The sequence below is a fragment of the Schistocerca americana genome, chromosome 4 (assembly GCF_021461395.2).
Source record: "Schistocerca americana isolate TAMUIC-IGC-003095 chromosome 4, iqSchAmer2.1, whole genome shotgun sequence".
NCBI classification, from domain to species: Eukaryota; Metazoa; Arthropoda; class Insecta; order Orthoptera; family Acrididae; genus Schistocerca; species Schistocerca americana.
In genome coordinates, this window is record NC_060122.1 from 564,640,526 (window position 1) to 564,661,444 (window position 20,919).

General features: G+C 38.5%; 1 protein-coding gene across 1 annotated transcript in view; it reads left to right on the forward strand.

Moving 5' to 3' along the window:
* The window catches only part of LOC124614041 (integrin alpha-4-like), a 560,480-nt gene that overhangs the window by 242,243 nt on the left and 297,318 nt on the right, over positions 1 to 20,919 (forward strand). The window contains exons 9-10 of the mRNA XM_047142871.1: positions 4,446 to 4,658; positions 4,881 to 4,977. Coding sequence (XP_046998827.1) covers positions 4,446 to 4,658; positions 4,881 to 4,977 — 310 coding nt within the window. The remainder of the gene's footprint in view (positions 1 to 4,445; positions 4,659 to 4,880; positions 4,978 to 20,919) is intronic.

The window sequence follows — 20,919 nt, forward strand, 5'->3', positions numbered from 1 at the left end:
TCTCTAATACCTCTTATATTTCAATGAAATATGCTAATTCCTTCTCTAGTTGGATACCTGGCCTCCTCTGAATGTCTGAAGTTGATTCCTTAGTAAGAGGGACTTCCGTTAAGCAAAAAAAGTTACAGGTCTAACACCAACTACTACAGGAATTTTTCCATGAGTGATCCCACCATCACCCACTACAATGTCACCTATAAGCTTTACCAGCCTCCTCTTCCTTTATCTATTGAAGTGCTGGCCATGCCTAGTGAAATCTGATCTGTTGATAGACTCAACAGGCAACACTGCAGTGTGACCCATGTCCTCTGCCATCAGTGCATTCTCCAACCCCATGTTAACACATGTAACAGCCACATTAAGATGAGACTGATCATGAAGCTGAAACAGATGTATGAAATGCACATTAGTGCCACCAGTTTAAGTAACTATCTTTACTAGGTCGCCACCTACATCATATTCCTCAACCCTACCCTGTTCCACCCACAATCACTACCTGATCCCCTTTTGTAAAATTTCTGCATAACTCCCCTGTGCTGTCAGTCACCTGAGCCAAACCTGCACTAGGCTTCACAATGCTGGTCACCTGGTATTCACTATCTGACACTTCCTGCCACTGCTGGCCCACACCTCTACCATGTGAACTACCTAGCAGCAGAACCTTTTTCTTTCTGTTACACTTTGCAACCGACTTAGGCCTCCTAATTGCCGAGGATTGCTGCATATTTCATACACCTATAGCTACAACAGTCTCCTCTCCACTCAACTCTAGGAGTTGGTCAAATCTATTGCATATATGTGAAGTAAAACTGTCTGAATACCTCCTCCTCCTCGCCACCTTCTTGCCAACTGCCAGTTCCCATTCCCCAGCACCCTTAACCCTCCTCAACCTATCTACTTACTCCTCTGCATATTGTAACTGTATGAGAAGGGCACAGATCTTATGCTCCTGCTCCTCTATCAACTTGTTTCTACTACAGATTGTGTGGTGAATATGTCCAGTAAAGCTTTTGAGTTAATAGGTCACTGGTAGAGAAGGTCTAGAAAAAATGAGGGGTATAACATAACTTTATGTTGAGGTGGCTCATCCATTTACAGAATGTTAATGGCAGTCACTTATTTTATACTGTAGATTGTAAGATAAACAGACGCTAGGAATTGTAATTTTATCACTTCTTCTGTGACATATTGTCAAAGATAGTCTCAGGAAGTTACTCACCATTATGTTTGATGTATTTCTTAGTTGCCAGGTGGCTAGATTGAAATTACTGAATTGTTTTGTGTAGAAATTAATGTATTTGGAGTTCAAAAAGTTTCTGTTTTTCTATCATTGGTGTACTATGGGGAGAAAAATGGAAAATTTGCTTTGCATGCCTGAGATGTAATTTGTGTTCTAAGCTCTCATATCTTCTTATTTATATATTCAAGGTGCTCAAAATGTAGGAAATTGTCTTTAAAAGTTTACATTTAACAATACAATTCTCATATCACATTTAATTAGAGTTTTCAAATTTGTATGCTTGGTATTAGATTCTATACCAGTTACGTGTTCGTCTTGTGTTTATTTTACTGTGCATTTTTTAAAAGTATGTATTATATGTTGAAGGCTGCTCCTAGGCTCTGAGGTGATGTGCTCCTGTATTGTCCTGAGGAGTTATATTGTTCCACAGTACAGCTTGACTTAGGTGATGTGTTGTGTTGGTTTTAGAGGCAAGGGGGGATAAGATGTGGAAAGGGGTAGGAAGGTTTGGAGGTTTGTGGTTAATGGCTGGGAAGGAGAGGCAGTAGGTGGACAGGATAATATTATGTCACCTGTAAGTTTGCCCTAATGCCATAAAAGGGAGGTGCATGTACACTAAAGTATAAAGGAGTGTATTGGTGTATTCCCCATATGTCTTATGGCTGTGGCACCTTTGGCACCCCTCTCAGACTGGCACCCTATGTGTCACTTAGGCCCTTAACCAACCCTATGACAGAGGGCAATAACTGTCTGCCATGTAGACATCACAGCTCATGGTGAGGCTCTTATCATCAGGAATAAAGATAAAGTCAGAATTGGTTTTAAAGTCACAGCTATTCATTATGCAGCTCTAAAATGAACTGAAAAATGTTTTAAGAATGGAAGAAGCTAAACTGACTGTGGAAATTTTTTGAAACTTTCCAGGGTTTGATGCAGTGGAAGGACATTTTATTGTAATTATCTGACTATAAGAAAAGTTTTTCTCAAATCCATCATTTTAAAAATATGGGGTCATCTTACATTTTTAGATGAAGCTTTGGTAATCAAGGTTATGCATAGATTCAGTCTGGTAATTTCAGGACTGGCGAGAGAGGAAGTGTAGGCAGCAGTTTGGCTGAGCACCATGATCAGTGGGCTATGGGAGTGTCAAGTGAGGAATAATACTCATTGTAAGTACAACTAAGGGAAAGCATCCTCTATTCAGGGCTTTTTGTGAATGTCTACCACACTTATGTTGCATTTGCATGAATCCAAATATAGCTGGTGGAACAGAACTGAAATTACACATACTCAATAAAAGTCAACATTTCTATACAAGACATTATTATTCTAACATAAATATTTTTGCATAGTACACTCAAAATGCAGTCCAACCGAAACACAAGGTTCAACATTGGCACTAAGGTGGTCGCTGAGCAGCAGGGCTGTTGATCTGCAAGGCTGGCAACAAATGTCGAATCACTGTACCCTGAAATGCTCTGATTTCTAGTAGTTCATTACTAGTGAGATGTCAGGACAGTACATAATTGTTGTCATTCCATCTATCTATCATTCTACTAAACTGAATGAGTGTGACACCATTGATGAAGTTTCAACCTCGAAAGAAATTTATTAATACCAATTAGCTGAGAAAAAAAAAAAAAAAAAAAAAAGACTCGTCCAATCCAGAAGTCACTCACAGTTAGAGTAATTAGTTTCTGGTGTGTGCATAGTGGTCATGGATACTTAAAAGATGATTTCAGTAATTCTATCACTGTCTGTTGATGAGTTGCTAAGCAACATATCAACAAGTTGACTATGCAATGATTATAATTTTTCGTATCCCATCAGTAAATCGCTTCTCTCTTGCTTTAAGCATCAAGATGATTACTATGTTGCTCATATAAGTATTTGATAGTTATTATCAAGCTAATGTCCATAAATTGTGGTTAATGTTACTGAATCATAAACATGATGATAATGCCTGATATCCAGCCGCATATCTTAAACTCCGTGCCAATATTTTAGAATTTGTGAGTGATTTGTTTGCACCAAAGTTGGGCTGTGGTTCTCTAGAATAATTTTTAAATCAACTGCAGTTTGTAAATAAACAATTCTGTTAATGAAGGTTACAGCAGATCTGCACTTGATGACCACTTGATCGTGCTCTTGAGCAACATGGAAGTTTTTGTTCTTAGAAAGTGAAAACATATCATGCATAATGCAGCACAGTGATTTCCTATGTTAAAACATATTTATATCTATCTCATTAAAACACATTACCTATTAAATGCTGTACATAATTAAATTATTTACTCTGCAAAGAATCAATAAAATTTACAAATGAATTACATGTATAAAAAAATCTCAAGTTGATATGACGTCATGGGTCACTACTTGATTTGAGTCCCCTACACTCACATGATGCAAAGTAGGTCCAACTATATTGGAAATACTCATGTAATGCTACAGTCACAGCAGACATTGGACAGATTTGCATGACCTCATTGCGATGATGGCGGACATCTCACCCTGTGACTCACCATGCTTTTGTTCACTACCAGGTCTCCATAGGCATTCTGCAAGTGCTTATGAATATCTGCAATTCTCTGGTTTTCCCCCAAAAGAAAATCCATGACAGCTCTCTTCTATGAATGAATGGAAATTACAGGGACCATTTTTGAAGGCTACATATTGCATCACCATCTATTAAAACTTCGTGAAACTATAGATGGTGAAGCAGGAATATTCCATGATGTCTCACAACAAATTCTGCATTTTTTCATCTGAAATTGGACAAGGAAAAAATTGTGTTACATTACTTATTGAAACCCCTTGTAATATAATATACTGGCTTATGCTATATGAAATCACATTCTTTGTGCCAATGCCAAAGCCCTTGTGGCATGCAATGTATTCTTAATGAAAACCAATAAAAATGTAGTGTTTAACTGTCTTCTTGCTGTTGTAGATGAAGTTGGTTGGTTTTTTAATAAGCTCTAAACAAAATTCTTTTGTATAATATAAAACAGGGATTTATATGTAATTGGTGTAATTCATAAATTTTACTAATTACTGAATGTTTATGTTTTCTTTCGTATAACATTAGCATCATTATTTCTGCTATGAGTATTTTCTCCACACATTTCATATTCAACTGTCAAAGTTCATTTTTATTTAATTTAAATCAATAAATACCACATTTTTGACATTACAATTGTTACAGGTGCTGCTTTATGACTACAGTGCAAAATATCATATTGCACCAATAATTGAAATAACAGGGACACAGCTTGGAGAGTACTTTGGTGCCAGCATTGCAACTGCAGACATAAATAAAGATGGTTATGATGATATGATCATTGGTGCACCAAGGTATTCAACTACCTCCATCCCAGATCAAGGTCGCATATATATCTCTTTAGGAGGTGAAATAATAGTAAGTAAAGCTACTTATTTCCATAAATAAACTATCTCTTTCTGATGTAATTAAAAATCTGACCTCTGAGTACCTACATTATGTATCCAGTGTTTTTGTGCACTTACAGTAGTAGAAAATAAATCAATCTAGTATCTTTGGACATAAGCTGTATCAAACAGTTAAATATGTCACTTTTATTGTTATATACAAGTTTGAAATACATTTGCTTTTCTTTTATAGAACAAAGAAATGGAACACATTGATGGTGGAATAAGAAATGCACAGTTTGGGACAACAGTAGCAGCAGTTGGTGACATTAACAATGATGGTTTTGAAGGTAAAGTGCTTCTGGATATGTAAGTCCATTACTAGTAAAACCCAGAAAATATGAAGCAACACATTTGTCATTAGTATTGCCATGGTTTTGAGAGGCAGCTGATTTTGCTAAAGGGGAACAAGGCCACAGGGCCTGATGTAAACCCTATCAGATACTATACAATTTTCTGTACAGTATCTGTGCTGAAATAAACCCTTATTTAGTCATACTACAGACACCTCAAACAAAAACTGTGCCTAGAAGTTGGAAGAAGACACAGGTTGCATCAGTCTACTTAAAGGGCAGTTGAAGTGATTGACAAAACAGACAGCCAATATAATCAGGTACCTTGAAAAAAATGAGCTGATTCATGATTCCAAAAACATCAGTCATGTGAAACCCAGCTAGTGCATCCCTAATATGGCATCCTGAAAGCCATGGCCAAGGAAATCAAGCAGATGCGGTGTTTCTTAAATTCAAAAAAACATTTGACTCAATACCAAGCCAATATTTTTTAATGAAATTTAGGCCATACAGGATGTTAAACAACATATTCACTGGGTTAATGATAAAAGATGCAGCATGATATTTTCAAATGAGAGTCATTAACAGATATAGAAGTAACCTCAGACATACTGCAGAGAATTGTTTTGCGACCCTTTATGGTCATGTTGTACGTCAATGAGCTGGCAGAAAATTTTAATTGTACCCTCAGACTTTTTACAGATAATGCCATTATAAGTCCTCTTTGGGAGGGGACAGGGGGAAAAGGGAAGGGGCAGGGAAAAAAAAATTTTTAAAACAGCTGCAAAAATATTTAGCCAGATCTTGATAAGATTTCAAAGCATTGAAAATATTGCCATTGTACTGTAATGGTTCATAAACATAAAACTGTGTACTTCACAAAATTGGAAACTACCGGTATAGTATAGTATGACTACAGTACCAAAAAATCATGATTTGAATATTTTGGTTGGTTTTCATGCATGTCAGAGGTGGTATTTATGGACCACGTGGTCTTTCTTGAATGAATGTCATTTACAACTCTCCATTCACATGAAGAATATTATTGAAAACTCAGGTAAAAACTTCAGTGCAACAATATGTGAGGATACAAAACTGAATGACCCCATGGACTCAGTTATATATAAAGTAGGTGGTAGACTTTGGTTCATTGATAGGATACTGTACAATTGTATGAAGTCTATGATGGAGATTGTGCAATCTGACATAGAATATTGCTTGAGTATGTGGAACCCATACAAAATGTATTGACATATGTAAAGAATGGTAGCAAGAATAATAACAGGTGTATTTGCTCCAGAGGAGAGTGTTACAGAAGGGCTGAAAATCCTGAGCTGGCAGACACTTCTAAAGAGATGCCACCTATCCTGCCATAATTTAATTGTTAAGTTTCAAGAACCAGTTGTAAGTCTGAATATGTGACACCCTCTTATGTATTGCTCCTGTAGGGACTGTGAAGACAAGACTTACAATATTAGTCCAATTACCCAATGCCCAGAGGCACTGAAACAGTCATGGTACCACACACATGCACTTCACATGGGTTTGCAGACTATGAATGTAGTTGTAAATATAGAGGACCATCATAACTAAATGTGTCACTAGATTGCTTTGTGTTTTGTTTTCCTTTAGATAAATCACAATGAGTTATTCCTAAGTCTATATCAGAAACCAAATTTGTTTTCACATTTTGAGACCTATCAACATCAGCTATTATTTTATTCTTATTTCCTCTCATGGATACATATTAGATGTATCTGAGGAGCAAGTTGATAAAAGAAATGAAAAGTAGTCAGTGATTCACTACTTTCATAAATTAGTGATGTGGGACTGAACCTCTTCACATATAATTTATTCTAACTGGATACACACAATCAGAATTTCTATCAATTCTATCAGACAGTTGTTCAAGCATAACAGACTGAGTCTCTAGCTGTTATAAGACTTTACTGACTTCCTATTCATGACACGACACTTGCTGGAAAATCCCTTGCACTAGTTTAAATGCTCTTTATTTATCTCAAAAAGAACTTTGCAAATTTATGTGGATCTACTGTTACTGCATCAGTAACACTAACTTTGCTACTTTCAACACCAGTTATATGACTATCCAGCAGCTTTTCATCTCTGAATGGTCCTGTATTGCATCACCTGTATGCCCAGCCATCTCCTCCTTCCATGATTCTACTGCTTCTAAATCTTCTTTCACTTCTTTCATTTCTCACATTAGATATATTGTTACACCCATAGTCTCTGTTATAAATGCATTTAACTTGGTGCTCTAATCACTGATTTTCGTTTGAGTTTGCTACTTGCTATTTTTCCACATCACCAGGGCTTTCAGGCTGCAAGGAAGAATACAGATGTCACTCTCCATCTTTCACAACACATCTCTTAATGTTTGGTGGGTTCCACAAATTCTATATGTACCTGTGTTTGTCATGCACTGATCCCTGAGCCTGTCTTTACTTTGCACAGCCTGGACAGTGGTGTGAGAGACTGTTCACCTGTACAGCTTTTGCATTCCATGCAGCCAACAGCTCTGGCTCACTGGCAGCCTACTCCATTGTGCTACATAACAGGTCTGTTTCTCCCTCTAGCCATTGGTTAATCACAAGCGCATTTCACTCTGCCATGACTAACAGGACTTTGGGAATGTTGTCAAGATTTGATAACTTTCTTGCACCTAAATTGGTCATAACACTCATCATTAATACCATGCCTAAATACACTATCTAATGAACAACCAGATTAACTCACTTTCTGTTAGCTGACACACAATATCAGAGCTAATTATCTATCCCCCCCCCCCCCCCCCCCCTCCGCCCCTTACACACACATGCATGCACAAACGCGAGCGCACACACACACACACACACACACACACACACACACACACACACACACACACACACACACACACACACACACACACACAACCTGTAAATAATTAACACAAATGGAATGTTGTGAGGGGAAAACTGATTCCTTCCAAAAACAAAGAAAACTGCAAAAGGACCTTTCGAAAAGGAAAGGTACATATCGAATTATTTACTCTAATTGATGCTCCAGTCTGACTGGGGCTAATCAGAGGAATTCCAGAGATAGGATCCTGAATATGAGGGTCACCGTATAAAATAGCTGTCTGCTAGCGAGAAGTAGCATTATGGGATTTTAGTACACGTTACATTCAGTGAGTTGTTGCTCAGTCAAAAGAAGACGTGGAATTCAACATAAAAGGGTGAAGAAACTGCGTAAGATGACTGTAATCAATATATCTCACCATATGTTGTCTAATAATATACTCTCTTCGATTTCAGTTTAGTGCCATCTAATGAGGCATATTAATTTCCTGTGAATAAAAGAATGGCAAGTAATTCATGTGTATATGTCTGAAGGATTTTCTAAGGTTGTCAGAGAAGAAGCCTTATCATGAAACTAACTCATTAAACAATATGTAATATTAACACAAGATCCAACATAATTAAAGTTTCATTTTTCTTGATAAGTGATTTGCAAACTCTCATGTGGTTATGGAAATTCTATTCTGTTGTAGCCCAAGGAAAACACACTTAATACTGTAAGACTTGAGATATTTCATTTTGTTAAGTACAAATGTCCACATTACAGCAAGTCATACAGAAGACTGAATAAGCAAGATGACATGGACCATTAGGTTAACCCTCTAGCAGGCATGCCTATGTATAAAGTGTGCCAACCGCAAATAGCATTGTCATTCACAGTTCAATTTTTGTTTTACAATAGTAAGCCCTACCTATTCCTGCATTATTGTTTCAGGTAGCACATCGAGAAGTTGTATTGTCATAGGTTCATATGAACTACAGTAATTTAAAATAAAATGTGAGTGTGTCATCTTAGTGTACAAAGTGTGTCATGTACCCAGCCCAGTAACTCTTCCTTCACTTTTATTTTGTTCCTTTTTAATCAAATCAAAAGATAATGTGTAACAAGTGAATGAATCACTGTCCAGGGTGAGATTAAAGCTGACACACAATGAGATTGATTGGTTACTCAATGAGGATCCAGAATTCAACTCTGTACCAGACACGAAAACGATGATGACTCTGAAGAAGAAGAGGAATTTATCACACAAAGTAACCATGATTCAGATTCTGATCAAGTCCATGATTCAGATGATGACTGTGAAGAGTCACTCTACACTTATGGTCTTTTTATCGAGAGGGAGAAAATGTATATACGGAATAAAATATGTCCTAATGTGAGTTCGAAAAAAAAAAAAAAAAAAAAAAAAAAAAAAAAAAAAAAAAAAAAAAAAAAAAAAAAAAAAAAAAAAAAATTGTGAAAATGTTCCCTGAGCCTACACATGTTGTCAGATGGGTCACAAGTGAAACATAAAAGATTGATGAAATTGTAAAATACATGAACATATACATTCAATTTTTGTTTCAGCAGATGCTAAAACATTCTTGATTAGCAATATTGAAATACAAAGTGGAAAACAACCTAAAGGACCATACAATGTTTATAATTCTCCCTGTGACATTATAGGAAGGCTATTTACTTACACTGAAGGCTCAGGAAGAAACATTACACTGGATAATTGGTACACTAGCTATTCCTTAGTCAACTCCATTTTGAAAAAGCAACTAACAATAATTGGCACATTGAGAAAAAACAAACACTAAATCTCACAAGAATTTTTACCTGGGAAATCCACTCCTTTTTATTTGGTTTTCAGAATGATTGATGCTAGTTTCATATGTGCTGAGACAAAACAAGGCAGTTATGTTACTTAACACTATGTACAATTTTGGAACCATTGAAGAAGTTACAGGTAAACCAGAGATAGTTATGGATTACAATATAACAAAGGGAGAAGTCAACACAGTCAATCAAGTGGGTGGTGCGTATTCCGTCACACAGGTGACAAGCAGATGGCCATTTGTTGTATTCTGTGCTCTAATGGATTTAGCAGGAATCAATGCTCAAATAATTTTTCATACAAATGAGGCAAATCCAAAAAAGAAGAGAAGAATTTTCTGGAAAGATTTAGCACTGTCTATTATGAAGCCTCAGCTAGTGGAAAAAGCTAATATTCCTCCACTTTCTGCCAACATGATGATATTATGAAAGTTTATTATTTGCTTAATCAAATGGTAAATTAGCAATGTAATATAAGTTCCTTGTATTGTTGTTTAAATAAACTAAAATTAAACTGTGATTTAGCTCATATGTGTTTTCCTTGGTAGCATATTGACAGATTTTGACAATATATGTACAAAGTGCACCGCACACCTGCTCATTTCATGAAAATAGGTGTGTCTGTTTGAGGGTTAAACAGTCAAAGATTTTTCAATGGCCGAGATATGCTGTTCGAACTTGTGGATGTTTATCTCATGGGGTCACAGGATCTTTAAGCAAACATCAAATTAATTACACAAAGTACCTTACTTATGAATACAGATAAGAAGAATAACTAATTTATGAAATTCAGTCTATCATCTCCCAATTTAAACTCATCTAATTGGATTAACAGACATTGCAGCAGTGGCATCTCTCCCAATAAGGAATTGGGTAGAATAGAATAGAAAATTTCTTGTCACATAATGTATCATATACAATCATCTGGTTGGGACATAGGTGGCTCGTCAGTTTAAGGCTACTTTCTAATTGTAAGTATACAGAATATTTACCTGTACAGGCATTTTGTAATTTTAAGTACCACAAAATGCTTTAAGATAATCATGTTGAAAATACAGTAAAATTAAGAATAATTATTAACTTAGAGTACTTTTTTAGCATGACAGAATAAAACATAACATCAGGCACAGTTATTTGTGTCAGTCAGTCATAAATTCTTCTACACTGTAATAATATTTACTTGCTAGGTATTTTTTAAAATGATGTCCAAATTTTTCTGGTTTATAATTTTTAAATTTTTCACAGATTTTATTTCCCAGCCTCATACCCCTATAGCAAGGTGTCTTCTCCAGCAGTTTTAGCCTATGAGTTGGTAACTTATACTGATATTTGTTTCTTGTTTCATGATCATGCTTAAACAGGATATCCTCAAACAGTTGTGGGTTTTGTTTAGGAAACGGTATTTATTTATTTATTTTATTTAGCACCTGTATTATCACATTCATGATATTGGATTTGTCAAAGTACAGTACAGTATAAAATATTACATATTTACATAATGTACAAAATCTTATCATTGGTATCAACTTAATTGTCTCATAGATGTAGAGGCCAGGAACAGTCATAAGATCAAGGGCCTTGAACAGAGGTCTGCACAATTGTCTTTTTTCTGCACCTGCCATGGCTCTAATGGTAAAAAGGTTAGATGGGAAAAGGAAGGTATATGTGGGAGTTTGACTATTTCAGAATGAAAATTACAATAGTGACTGCAAAGAACTGGGGATTATTATCATGCAGAGTATATTGATAGGAGGACTCACTACAAGGCAGCTAAAAGAGCAACATGGCCTCCCATTCACATTTTTACATAACTTTAGAGCAAATTCTTCACATAATTCTTGAATCATTTGAAAGCAAAATTATTATAATAAACAGAAATATTTATCAGTTCTTTCCACTATTACAAAGAGTCATCCACTTGCTACATGGTCCCAAGATCTCACAAAAAGTAGCACGATTCTATCTCCAGAAAATTACTCACACAGAAATATTCATTTTAGCACATGCATTAAAGTACAGGGTGGAAAATCAATAGAGATAAAACTGATAAATATAAGCTTGAAAAGATGTTACCTAGCATCGATACCGAATGGATCCACAGGTATGAAAACTGAATAATGGATGAATCACTAAAACAAAGTTGAAAGTGGCTCAAAGTGAATTTCACATGCAATGTGTAAGAAAATACACAAAGATTTTACTGGTGAACAAGAAAGTGCTGAAGCTTTCAAGTTTACTGATTGCCTAACTCAAACACATCATGACTTAATCTAATTTTGTGTCCACTTGGAACATACATATTTATCAGCAAAGGACTGGAACATGACTCTTCCACAAAGTTACCACTGTCCCTCATTCAGAGTGGAGGCAGAATTTTTTAGGAGAGGGAGATGGTGCCCACTCTACCAACCAATGAGGATGGGCAGGAAAGGTGCATAAGCTACCTACTGTTTCATCAGACAACCTGAATGAGGTGGGATGACCTGAGATGGGCTAAAGTTGGCTCAGGGAGACCTCTTTGCATCACCAAAAATATGTGAAAAGTGAGATTCTAAAGGTTTGTACTACAACTTGGGAGAATAAGTAATGGAACATCTCTAGCCTCTACAAGACCACCCGTACTTTCAAGCTGAATGGTCGAGGTTGGACAGGAAATCATTATGGCCACAGGAGAAAAAATGTTGAATTTAAGGAAAAACGAAACAAAATACTTTGCTTCCATAGTCCTCCAGGTATCAATATGACTTTGATGTAGCAAATTAAGAGTAATAGTATCATCCTATCACGAGATTAATAATGATATAAATTATGAAAGGAGCGTGAAACAAGCACACATGTTTCAGTGTTTTGCTACTCTCCTGTATGTTGTTCTACAACCCCATGTCCTGACAGTACATAATCATGCACTTCTTTCAGAACTACTTCTTTTAGCTCCTCTGGCAATACTAGCTGCAGTTCTAGCCATATTGTCTTACACAACAAACCGTTATGCACATTGAACTGTAGCTGTGACATGTGCAATTTACATTCCACTTCAGAATGCCACACTGCTTTCCTTTGTATGAATCTGTGACCCAATGTCTGTATCACAGTTACCTTTCTGCTTGAACCATATGCATTTGTATGTTGCTTATTGGGCTTGTGTGTGACTTCATATCTGAACATGCTCAATCTTGATGTCTTATCTGGTTAGTCAACTAGTACAGTCTGTAAGATCCAACAACCACTTGAGAGCTGCATAGTAAGTTACTACTTTTTTTTAAAAAAAAAAAAAAAAAAAAAAAAAAAAGCAGTAGCAGGGGAAATACATGATTCATTATATTATGATAAGCATCTCTTTTTGTATGGTGGAGTAGTGTTTCTCCACTCTATTCAATTGCCTGGATGCATATGCTACCTGGATGCTATTCTGTTTTGGTGTTCTTTTGCCTATTCCAAATTAATGGTTCTTTTTTTTTCAACACATCTGCTTGTCCCATTTATTAATTTTCTATAATAATTTGTTAAATCCAAGAAAGCCTTTAACTCCTTAGTATTAGAAGGAACTGAAAACTCACATACTCCTAGTACCTACCACAGATCCATATTAATTCATTCACTGCTATTCATGTGCCATACAGATGCTAGATCTTTCCAAGCAAAGTAAGATTTATCTGTGGTAAGTGTTAAATGTGCCATCTGTAACCTTCCAAATCCTCACATAAATGTTGCATATTTTCTGCTATATCCTCCACAAAATGATCGTATCTTCTATGAAAAGGATAGATTGCTACTTTCCACATGGGGGAGATGTTGAGTTGCAGATAGGCAGAACAAAAAGACTGCTAAACAAGTAAGCTTTTGGTCAGTAGGCCTTCTTCTAATTCTCTGAATTATATATTATATAACACACACACACACACACACACACACACACACACACACACACACACACACACACATTTATGTAAACATAACTCATACACCCACGGGAGGGAGTAATAATAGTACAGAGGTTAGGTACAGTAATTGGGCTGCTTGTGAGAGCATAAGAGGTTGATGTGGGGAGAAGGTAAGGCAGGTAGTGCAATCAGGATATTAGAGGGATGGCAGAGAAGGAGGGAGAGGGGACAGAAAAGAAGAGAAGTAAAATGACTGTGGGTGCAATGGTGGAATAGATGACTGTGTAGTGTTGGAGTGAGAACAGGGAAAAGGATGGATGAGTGAAGAACAGTGACTAATGAAGGCTGAGGCCAGGAGGGTAATGGGAATGTAGGATGCATTGCAGGGAGAGTTCCCACCCATGTATTTCAGAATAGCTGGTGTTGGTAGCAAGGGTCCAGATGAGGCAGAGGCAGTGAAGCTCTCATTGAAATGAAAGATGTTGTGTTGTGCAGCAGGCTCAGCAACTGGGTGGCCCAGCTGTTTCTTGGCAACAGTTTTCCAGTGGCCATTCATGTGGACTAATAGCTTGTTGGTTGTCATTCCCACAGAGAATACAGCACAGTACTTATAGATCACATGACTGGTATTATAAGTAGCCCTACCTTTGATGGGATAAGTGATGCTTGTGACTAGACTGGAGAAGGTGGTGGTGGTGGGAGGATGTAGGGGATAGGTCTGGCATCTAGGTCTTGGGTTGGGAGTAGGGATTGAGTAAGGATGGATGAGGTCATTCTGTAGGTTTGGTGGTAAAACATTCTGCATTTCAAGGCATGACAAGAAGTAGTTGAGGCCTTGACAGAGAATGTGATTCAGTTGCTCCAGTCCTGTGTGGTACTGTATCACAAGGGAAATGATCCTCTGTGACTTGACAGTGGGACTTTGGGAGGCTGTTGATGTCTGGTGAGATAAAGCATGGGAGATCTGGACATGTTATTAAAGTCTGTGAATGCCTCAGTGAAACGATTGGTGTATTTTGAGAGGAACTGCTCATCACTACAGATGTGATGGCCATGAGTGACTAAGCTATATGGAAGGGACTTATTGGTATGGAATGGGTGACAGTTTTCAAAGTGGACATATTGCTGGTGGTTGGTAGTTTATATATGGGTGGAGGTACTGTTTTAGCCATCTTTGAGGTGGAGGTTAATATTATGGAAGATGGCTTGTTGAGTTGAGAATGACCTGGTGAAGTGAATGAGGGAGAAGATGTTGAGGTCCTGAAGGAATATGGATAGGGTGTCCTCAACCTCACCTTCAATCCAGATCACAAAAATGTCTTCAATGAACCCACACCTAGTGAGGACTTTGTGACTATGGGTGGTTAGGAAGGAGTTCTCTAGATGGCCCATGAATAGGTTGGCACAGGATGGTGTCCTGCACGTGCCCATTGCTGTATCCCATAATTGTTTGTAAGTGATGCCTTCAAAGGAGAAGTAATTGTGGGTAAGGATATAGTTGGTCATGGTGACCAGGAAGGAGCTTGTATGTTTGGAATCTGTCAGGCATTGTGAAAGATAGTGTTCAATAGTGGCAAGACCATTGATATTAGGGATTTTAGTGTAAAGGAACTGGCATTAATAGTGACAAGCAGGGCATAATGTGTAGAGTAACAGGAACTGTGGAGATTCGGCAGGGGAAATGTTTATTATTTCTTATATAGAAGGGTAGGTTAGGAATAATGGGCTGAAAGTGTTGGTCTACAAGAGCAGAGATTCTCTCAGTGGATGCACAGCAACCAGCCACAATGAGGCATCCTATGTGGTTGGGTTTAAGGACTTAGAAGGCATGTAGTAGGTAGAAGTGTGGGGAGTGATAGGGATGAGCAGAGGGACAGATTCCAAGAAGAGTTTCTGGGCTGAGCAGAAGGATTTGAGGAGAGACTGGAGAGACTGCTGGATTTCAGGAATTGTGTCATTGTGGCAAGGTTGGTAGGTGGTTGAAACTGACAGCTGGTGGAGTCCCTCCATAGGTAATACTTGCACTTCAAAACAACAGTGGAGGAGCATTTGCTAGCGGGCAGGACTATAGGATCAGAATCAGCTTTTAGATGGTGAATTCCTAGTCCCATACATTATTCCTGGCAAACCCAAAATGGCTCACAATCAGATTACCCACCTCTAGCTGCAACCCCTCCTTCCACAATGATTTCCATCTGTTCTGATTCAAACAGTTCTAAGCCCTTACCAACTGAGTCCTGCAAAATAATGGAAATTAGAATAAAACCTCCTTGCAATGCCTCATCTCCATCTGTAAAATTCTCCTGCTTTGCAATCCCATATTTCCTGGATCCCAACTCACACATTGAAACACTTGGCCTCCAGGACTAGAGCAGTATGCACAACACCATCTCAAAAAGTTCTCCAGCCTGTTCACCTCCTGCTTCTGCCTTGGACTACCACTATCCTTCCCTCTAAATAGCCTCCAAAACAACCCCACATCCTGACAAACCATGCCTTGCAGACCTACTACATTTCCTACACTCACAAGCATCCTTCCACCACCATTCAGAATGCAGAATTTAGGCAGACTCAAAACACTGTCATGAACCTTTCCAACAAATCCCTTTGTCACTCAAAAGTATCAGTCCCGTCCAAAGACTTCACCTTTCGCCCTCCACTGAGTGAAGTGGCACAGTGATTATCACACTGGACTCACATTTGGGAGAACGGTGGTTCAAACCTGCATACAGTTATCCTTATATAGGTTTTCTCTGATTTCCCTAAATTACTTCAAGTAAATGCAAGGATGGTTCTTTTGAAAGGGCATGGAAAATTTCCTTCTCCATCATTCCTTAAGCCAAGCTAACAACCTTGTTGCCAACAAAACATTAAACACTACTCTCCTTCTCCTCTGTGTCCCACTCCAAAATTCAATCATACTGGACTTGTTAAAGACCTTCTCTCCTTCTTCTAGTCCCTACAGTGGAAACAATTCTTTGACATCAACCCTACTATTCAGATTCAGCAAAACTTTAATGTTGAATCCTGCCTGACTCAGTTCACTCATCCAGCCAAACATGATTCATCCCCACTGCCCCCAAATCACCCCATGTTACTTTTCCAGAATTTCTTGACCGTGAACGTTGCCTCACCATCATTCCCCAAATCCCTCAACATACAAGTTAACTTTAGATCTGTAAAAACAACTAAAATCCACCACCTAAAAGCTGACCCCATCTTCAAACAATCCTGTCTGCTGATAAAGGCTCTACCATTGTTGTTTTGAAGTAGAAGGTTTACCTGGTGGAAGGACTCTGCAAGCTGTCTGATTCATCCACCTACAAACCTTGTGATACTGACCCCATTTCAGAAATCTAGCAGGATCTCTAGCATCTCCTCCAATCCATAGGACCATACCAGAACCTATTCGTGTAGTCTATCTCTCTCCTCACCCCTATTGCTGCCTGTATTCCTCCTACAACATGCATTCTAAGGTCCATAAACCCAATTATCCAGGATGCCCCATTGTGGCCAGTTACTGTGCATCCACTGAGAGAATCTGTGCTCCCATAGACCACCTATTACCCATTACCCACCTTCCTATATAGAAGACACCAACCCTTTCCTCCACTGACTCTCCACAGTTTCTGTTGCCTTACCATACGGTGCCCTGCTCATCACTATTGGTTCCACCTCCTTTATACTAACATTTCTAATGCCAATGGCCTTGCCTTATTGAACACTACCTTTCACAATGCCTGACAGGTTCCAAACCTACATGCTTCTTCCTGGTCACCATTACCAACTATATCCTCACCAACAATTACTTCTCCTTTGAAGGCAACACCTACAAACAAATGTGGGGTACAACAATGGGCACGTGCTGGACACCATCCTCTGCCATCTTATTCATGGGCCATATAGAGGAATCCTTCATAACCACTCACCTGGTCCAGATTCACTGATGACATCTTTATGATCTGGATTGAGAGTGAGGACACCCTGTCTGCAATCATCCAGAACCTCAGCATCTTCTCCCTCCTTTTCTCCACCTGGTCCTCCTCAATGCAACGAGCTACCTTCCTCAATGTTGACCTATGCCTCAAAGAAGACTACATCAGTCCTTCCATCCATATTGAACCTACCAACCACTAGCAATACCTCCACTTCAAAAGCTGCCACTCATTCCACACCAAGAACTCTCTTCTGTACAGCCTATCTACCAACAGCTGTCACATCTGTAACAGTCCCTCTCAAAATACACTGAGGTCTCACCCTGGCCTTCACAGACTGTAATTACACTCCCAAAATGGAACAGAAAGAGATCTCCCATGCCTTATCCCACATTCATCAACCACCATCCAAAGTCCCACCATCTGGCCACACACGATCATTCCCTTTCTGACACAGTACCACACAGGACTGGAACAACTGAAACATGTTCTCTGCCAGGGCCTTGTCTACTTCTTCTCATGCCCTGAAATGATGAATGTTCTCCTCACTTTACATTCCATCCCTTCCACTGCGGTAGTCCCCAAACCACTGAATCTACAGAATATCCTCATCCATCCATATTCAGCCCCTGTTCCCAAACCCTTGCCTCATTAGTCACATACCTATGATAGACCTAGATGCAAGACCTGTACTATACATCTTCCCACCACCGCCATCACCTACTACAGTCCAGTCACAAGCATCCCTGTCCCATCATAAAAGACAGAAATTGTAATACTACCATGAATTAATGATTACCAAATTTGGTTTAAACCTATAGAGTATAGCGTTACCCTCTGGATGGATTTTTGAATTTGACTGTGTGTTACCCAACAGAAAGAGGATATTGAACATGAAATTCGTAAGGGTAGCAGTTGGCAGACAATAGAAAGACTAAAATTTTGTAAGAAATATTAGTAACAAAGATCCTGTGAATGATACAAAATACAGTCACTATCCCACTTAGGCATAATAATGTGAAAACATTTGAAAAAAGGAATTTTCATAATTACTTTCTTTGTAAAGTGCTATGAACACCTATTACAACCAGATGAACTACACAGTGAGTAGTAGTAATTATTGACATTATAGTTTAGTAATCACTGTAATGAAAAGATTTTTATCCCTGTTAACTAGAATCATTACTTCAGCCTTTTATTAATTTATCACAGAGGATGTTCTCATAACAACACAAGAGTAAATGACACCTGACCAGAGTTCAAGTTAGGACAACACAACTTTACACAGTAGAAATGCAATAAACCACCACTATACACATCCCTTTTATATAGACCCTTTTATACAAATACTTCAGATTTCTGTAGCTAGAAAAACTCTCCTTTCCCTAAAAGAGTGGTGGGGTGGGGGGGGGGGGGGGGGGGGCACAAACTGTCCCTATGCATACTTTTCAGAAACCATCCCACCTTTTCTTTGTGTGCCAAACCACTTCCGTAGTTGAGGGGAATCACTATGTCTTTTATATTATACAATACAAAATTTGTAAGTATGAACCAGTTTTTACATTGCAGTTTCTCATACATTAACAAACATATTTAATAAAATTCCATTATTTAAAAACACTATTACATTAAACGATTTATACATCATAAAGTACCACCTCCCTCCAATGACACAAGTTGCACTGTACCAAATGCTCACAACTGAATGTGGTGTTACAAGCTACTTGTCAAACCAGTCATATGATTCACAAGCTAAGCTGCAATCATTGTGCTGCATTCTAAATGGGCATGACAATCAACAAGCTGTCAATTTGCATGAATGGCCACTGACAAACTGTAGCCAAGACACAGCTGGACCACCCAGTTGCTGAGCATGCTGTGCAACACAACTTTTTTCTTTTCATTGATTGCTTCAAAGTCTCTGCCATCTGGATCTTTACTATCAACACCAGCTTTTCCAAGCTACAAGATGAGAAATTTCCATGGAGTACATCCTACATTCCCATAACCCTCCTGGCCATAATCTTCATTAGTCACTGTTCTTCACCCCACCTATCCTTTTCCCTGTTCACAGTCCAGCACTACACAGCCTTCTGTTCCACAAATGCACCAACAATCTTTTTGATTCTCTCCTTTTCTGCAGTCACCCTGCTTCTATCTTCCTGACTGTGGCTAGCTTACCTATCCTCTCCCCATCTAATCCCTATATGCTCTCACAAGCAGCATTTTACTATTTCCCAGTGCTACCCTGCTATCCCTCACACTCCCCATCACCCAGTTCAAGTGATTCACCCCTCAGGACTGATGCACATTATGAAAGAACTTCACTAGCAGCAGCCTCACCTGGCTGGAATATTGGCATGATGTATTGTCAGAAAGTCTAACCCTAAGATCATGCAGAAACCTTCACTAATTTGGGGCATGTCTTCTATGCATTGCTAAAAACACCATGCCCCAACCCAAGAATTTACTCTTGCAGAACCGAAATACTCCACATCACTACTACTAGTCCATTTAAATTACAACAAGCTGGCTTTGATCACCTCTATCCCACAAAGTGCATACTTGCTACCAATACATACACCCCAATGTCCAACAAAAACTTATGTTTTCTGCCCTTACTGTCTCTAAACATGGTGGAGACTTGCATGACACTCTTGTTGTGGATGGTTCTGGCAGACTGCATATAACTGTCCAGAATCAAAGGATATTTGTAGTGATTAGTGGCACATTTGTTGTGCCAAAATATTGCTTCTGCGCATGTACAGATCAACATCTTCCTGGTCAGATGGTGTGGAAAGTCCCCTCTGGCCAGTTCATAGTTGCACTACTTTTCTGCAACATCGCCAAGATTGCAGGGCTCAGCCTGCCTGTCTTATGGCAGGTAAACAGGCTCATTTATAAAACTGGTTGTCAGAACTTTGTAGAGCTTTGAGAATTTCAGGGTAAATTCTAGAAACACTTGGCTCTCCACTGTCTCGAACACCCAATATTTTAATGACGAGTGTGAGAGAGCCTTTTACTGTGCCACACCTGTCTGTGTGTGCAGGAAGAATGGCTGTCACAAGGAGGCAGGAGCTGCTTCAGACAAGCAGCCCCAACAAGTGGTCACCAGCAGCACCTTGGAAGTTATACCAAAAAGTCAAAGGGTGTTTGGATAATGTTTCTTGGTTTGTAGTGTCATGATGATTGTTACAGACGCATATGAAGTGTGTATTATATAAGGATCTTTACTTTATGTTTTGGCTCTGAATGAGGCAGCACTTATGTAAATGTATGAGTGTTTGGTAGATTCTGACATTTATCTTGGATCCAGTTGGCTTCCAGGAGTTTGTGCACAATAATTGAACTTTGGGACGGGAGTTGAATATATATTGTTGTTGAACTGACAAGATCCTACGAGTACATAATTTATTTCAAGAATATAGAGCTAGTTAATA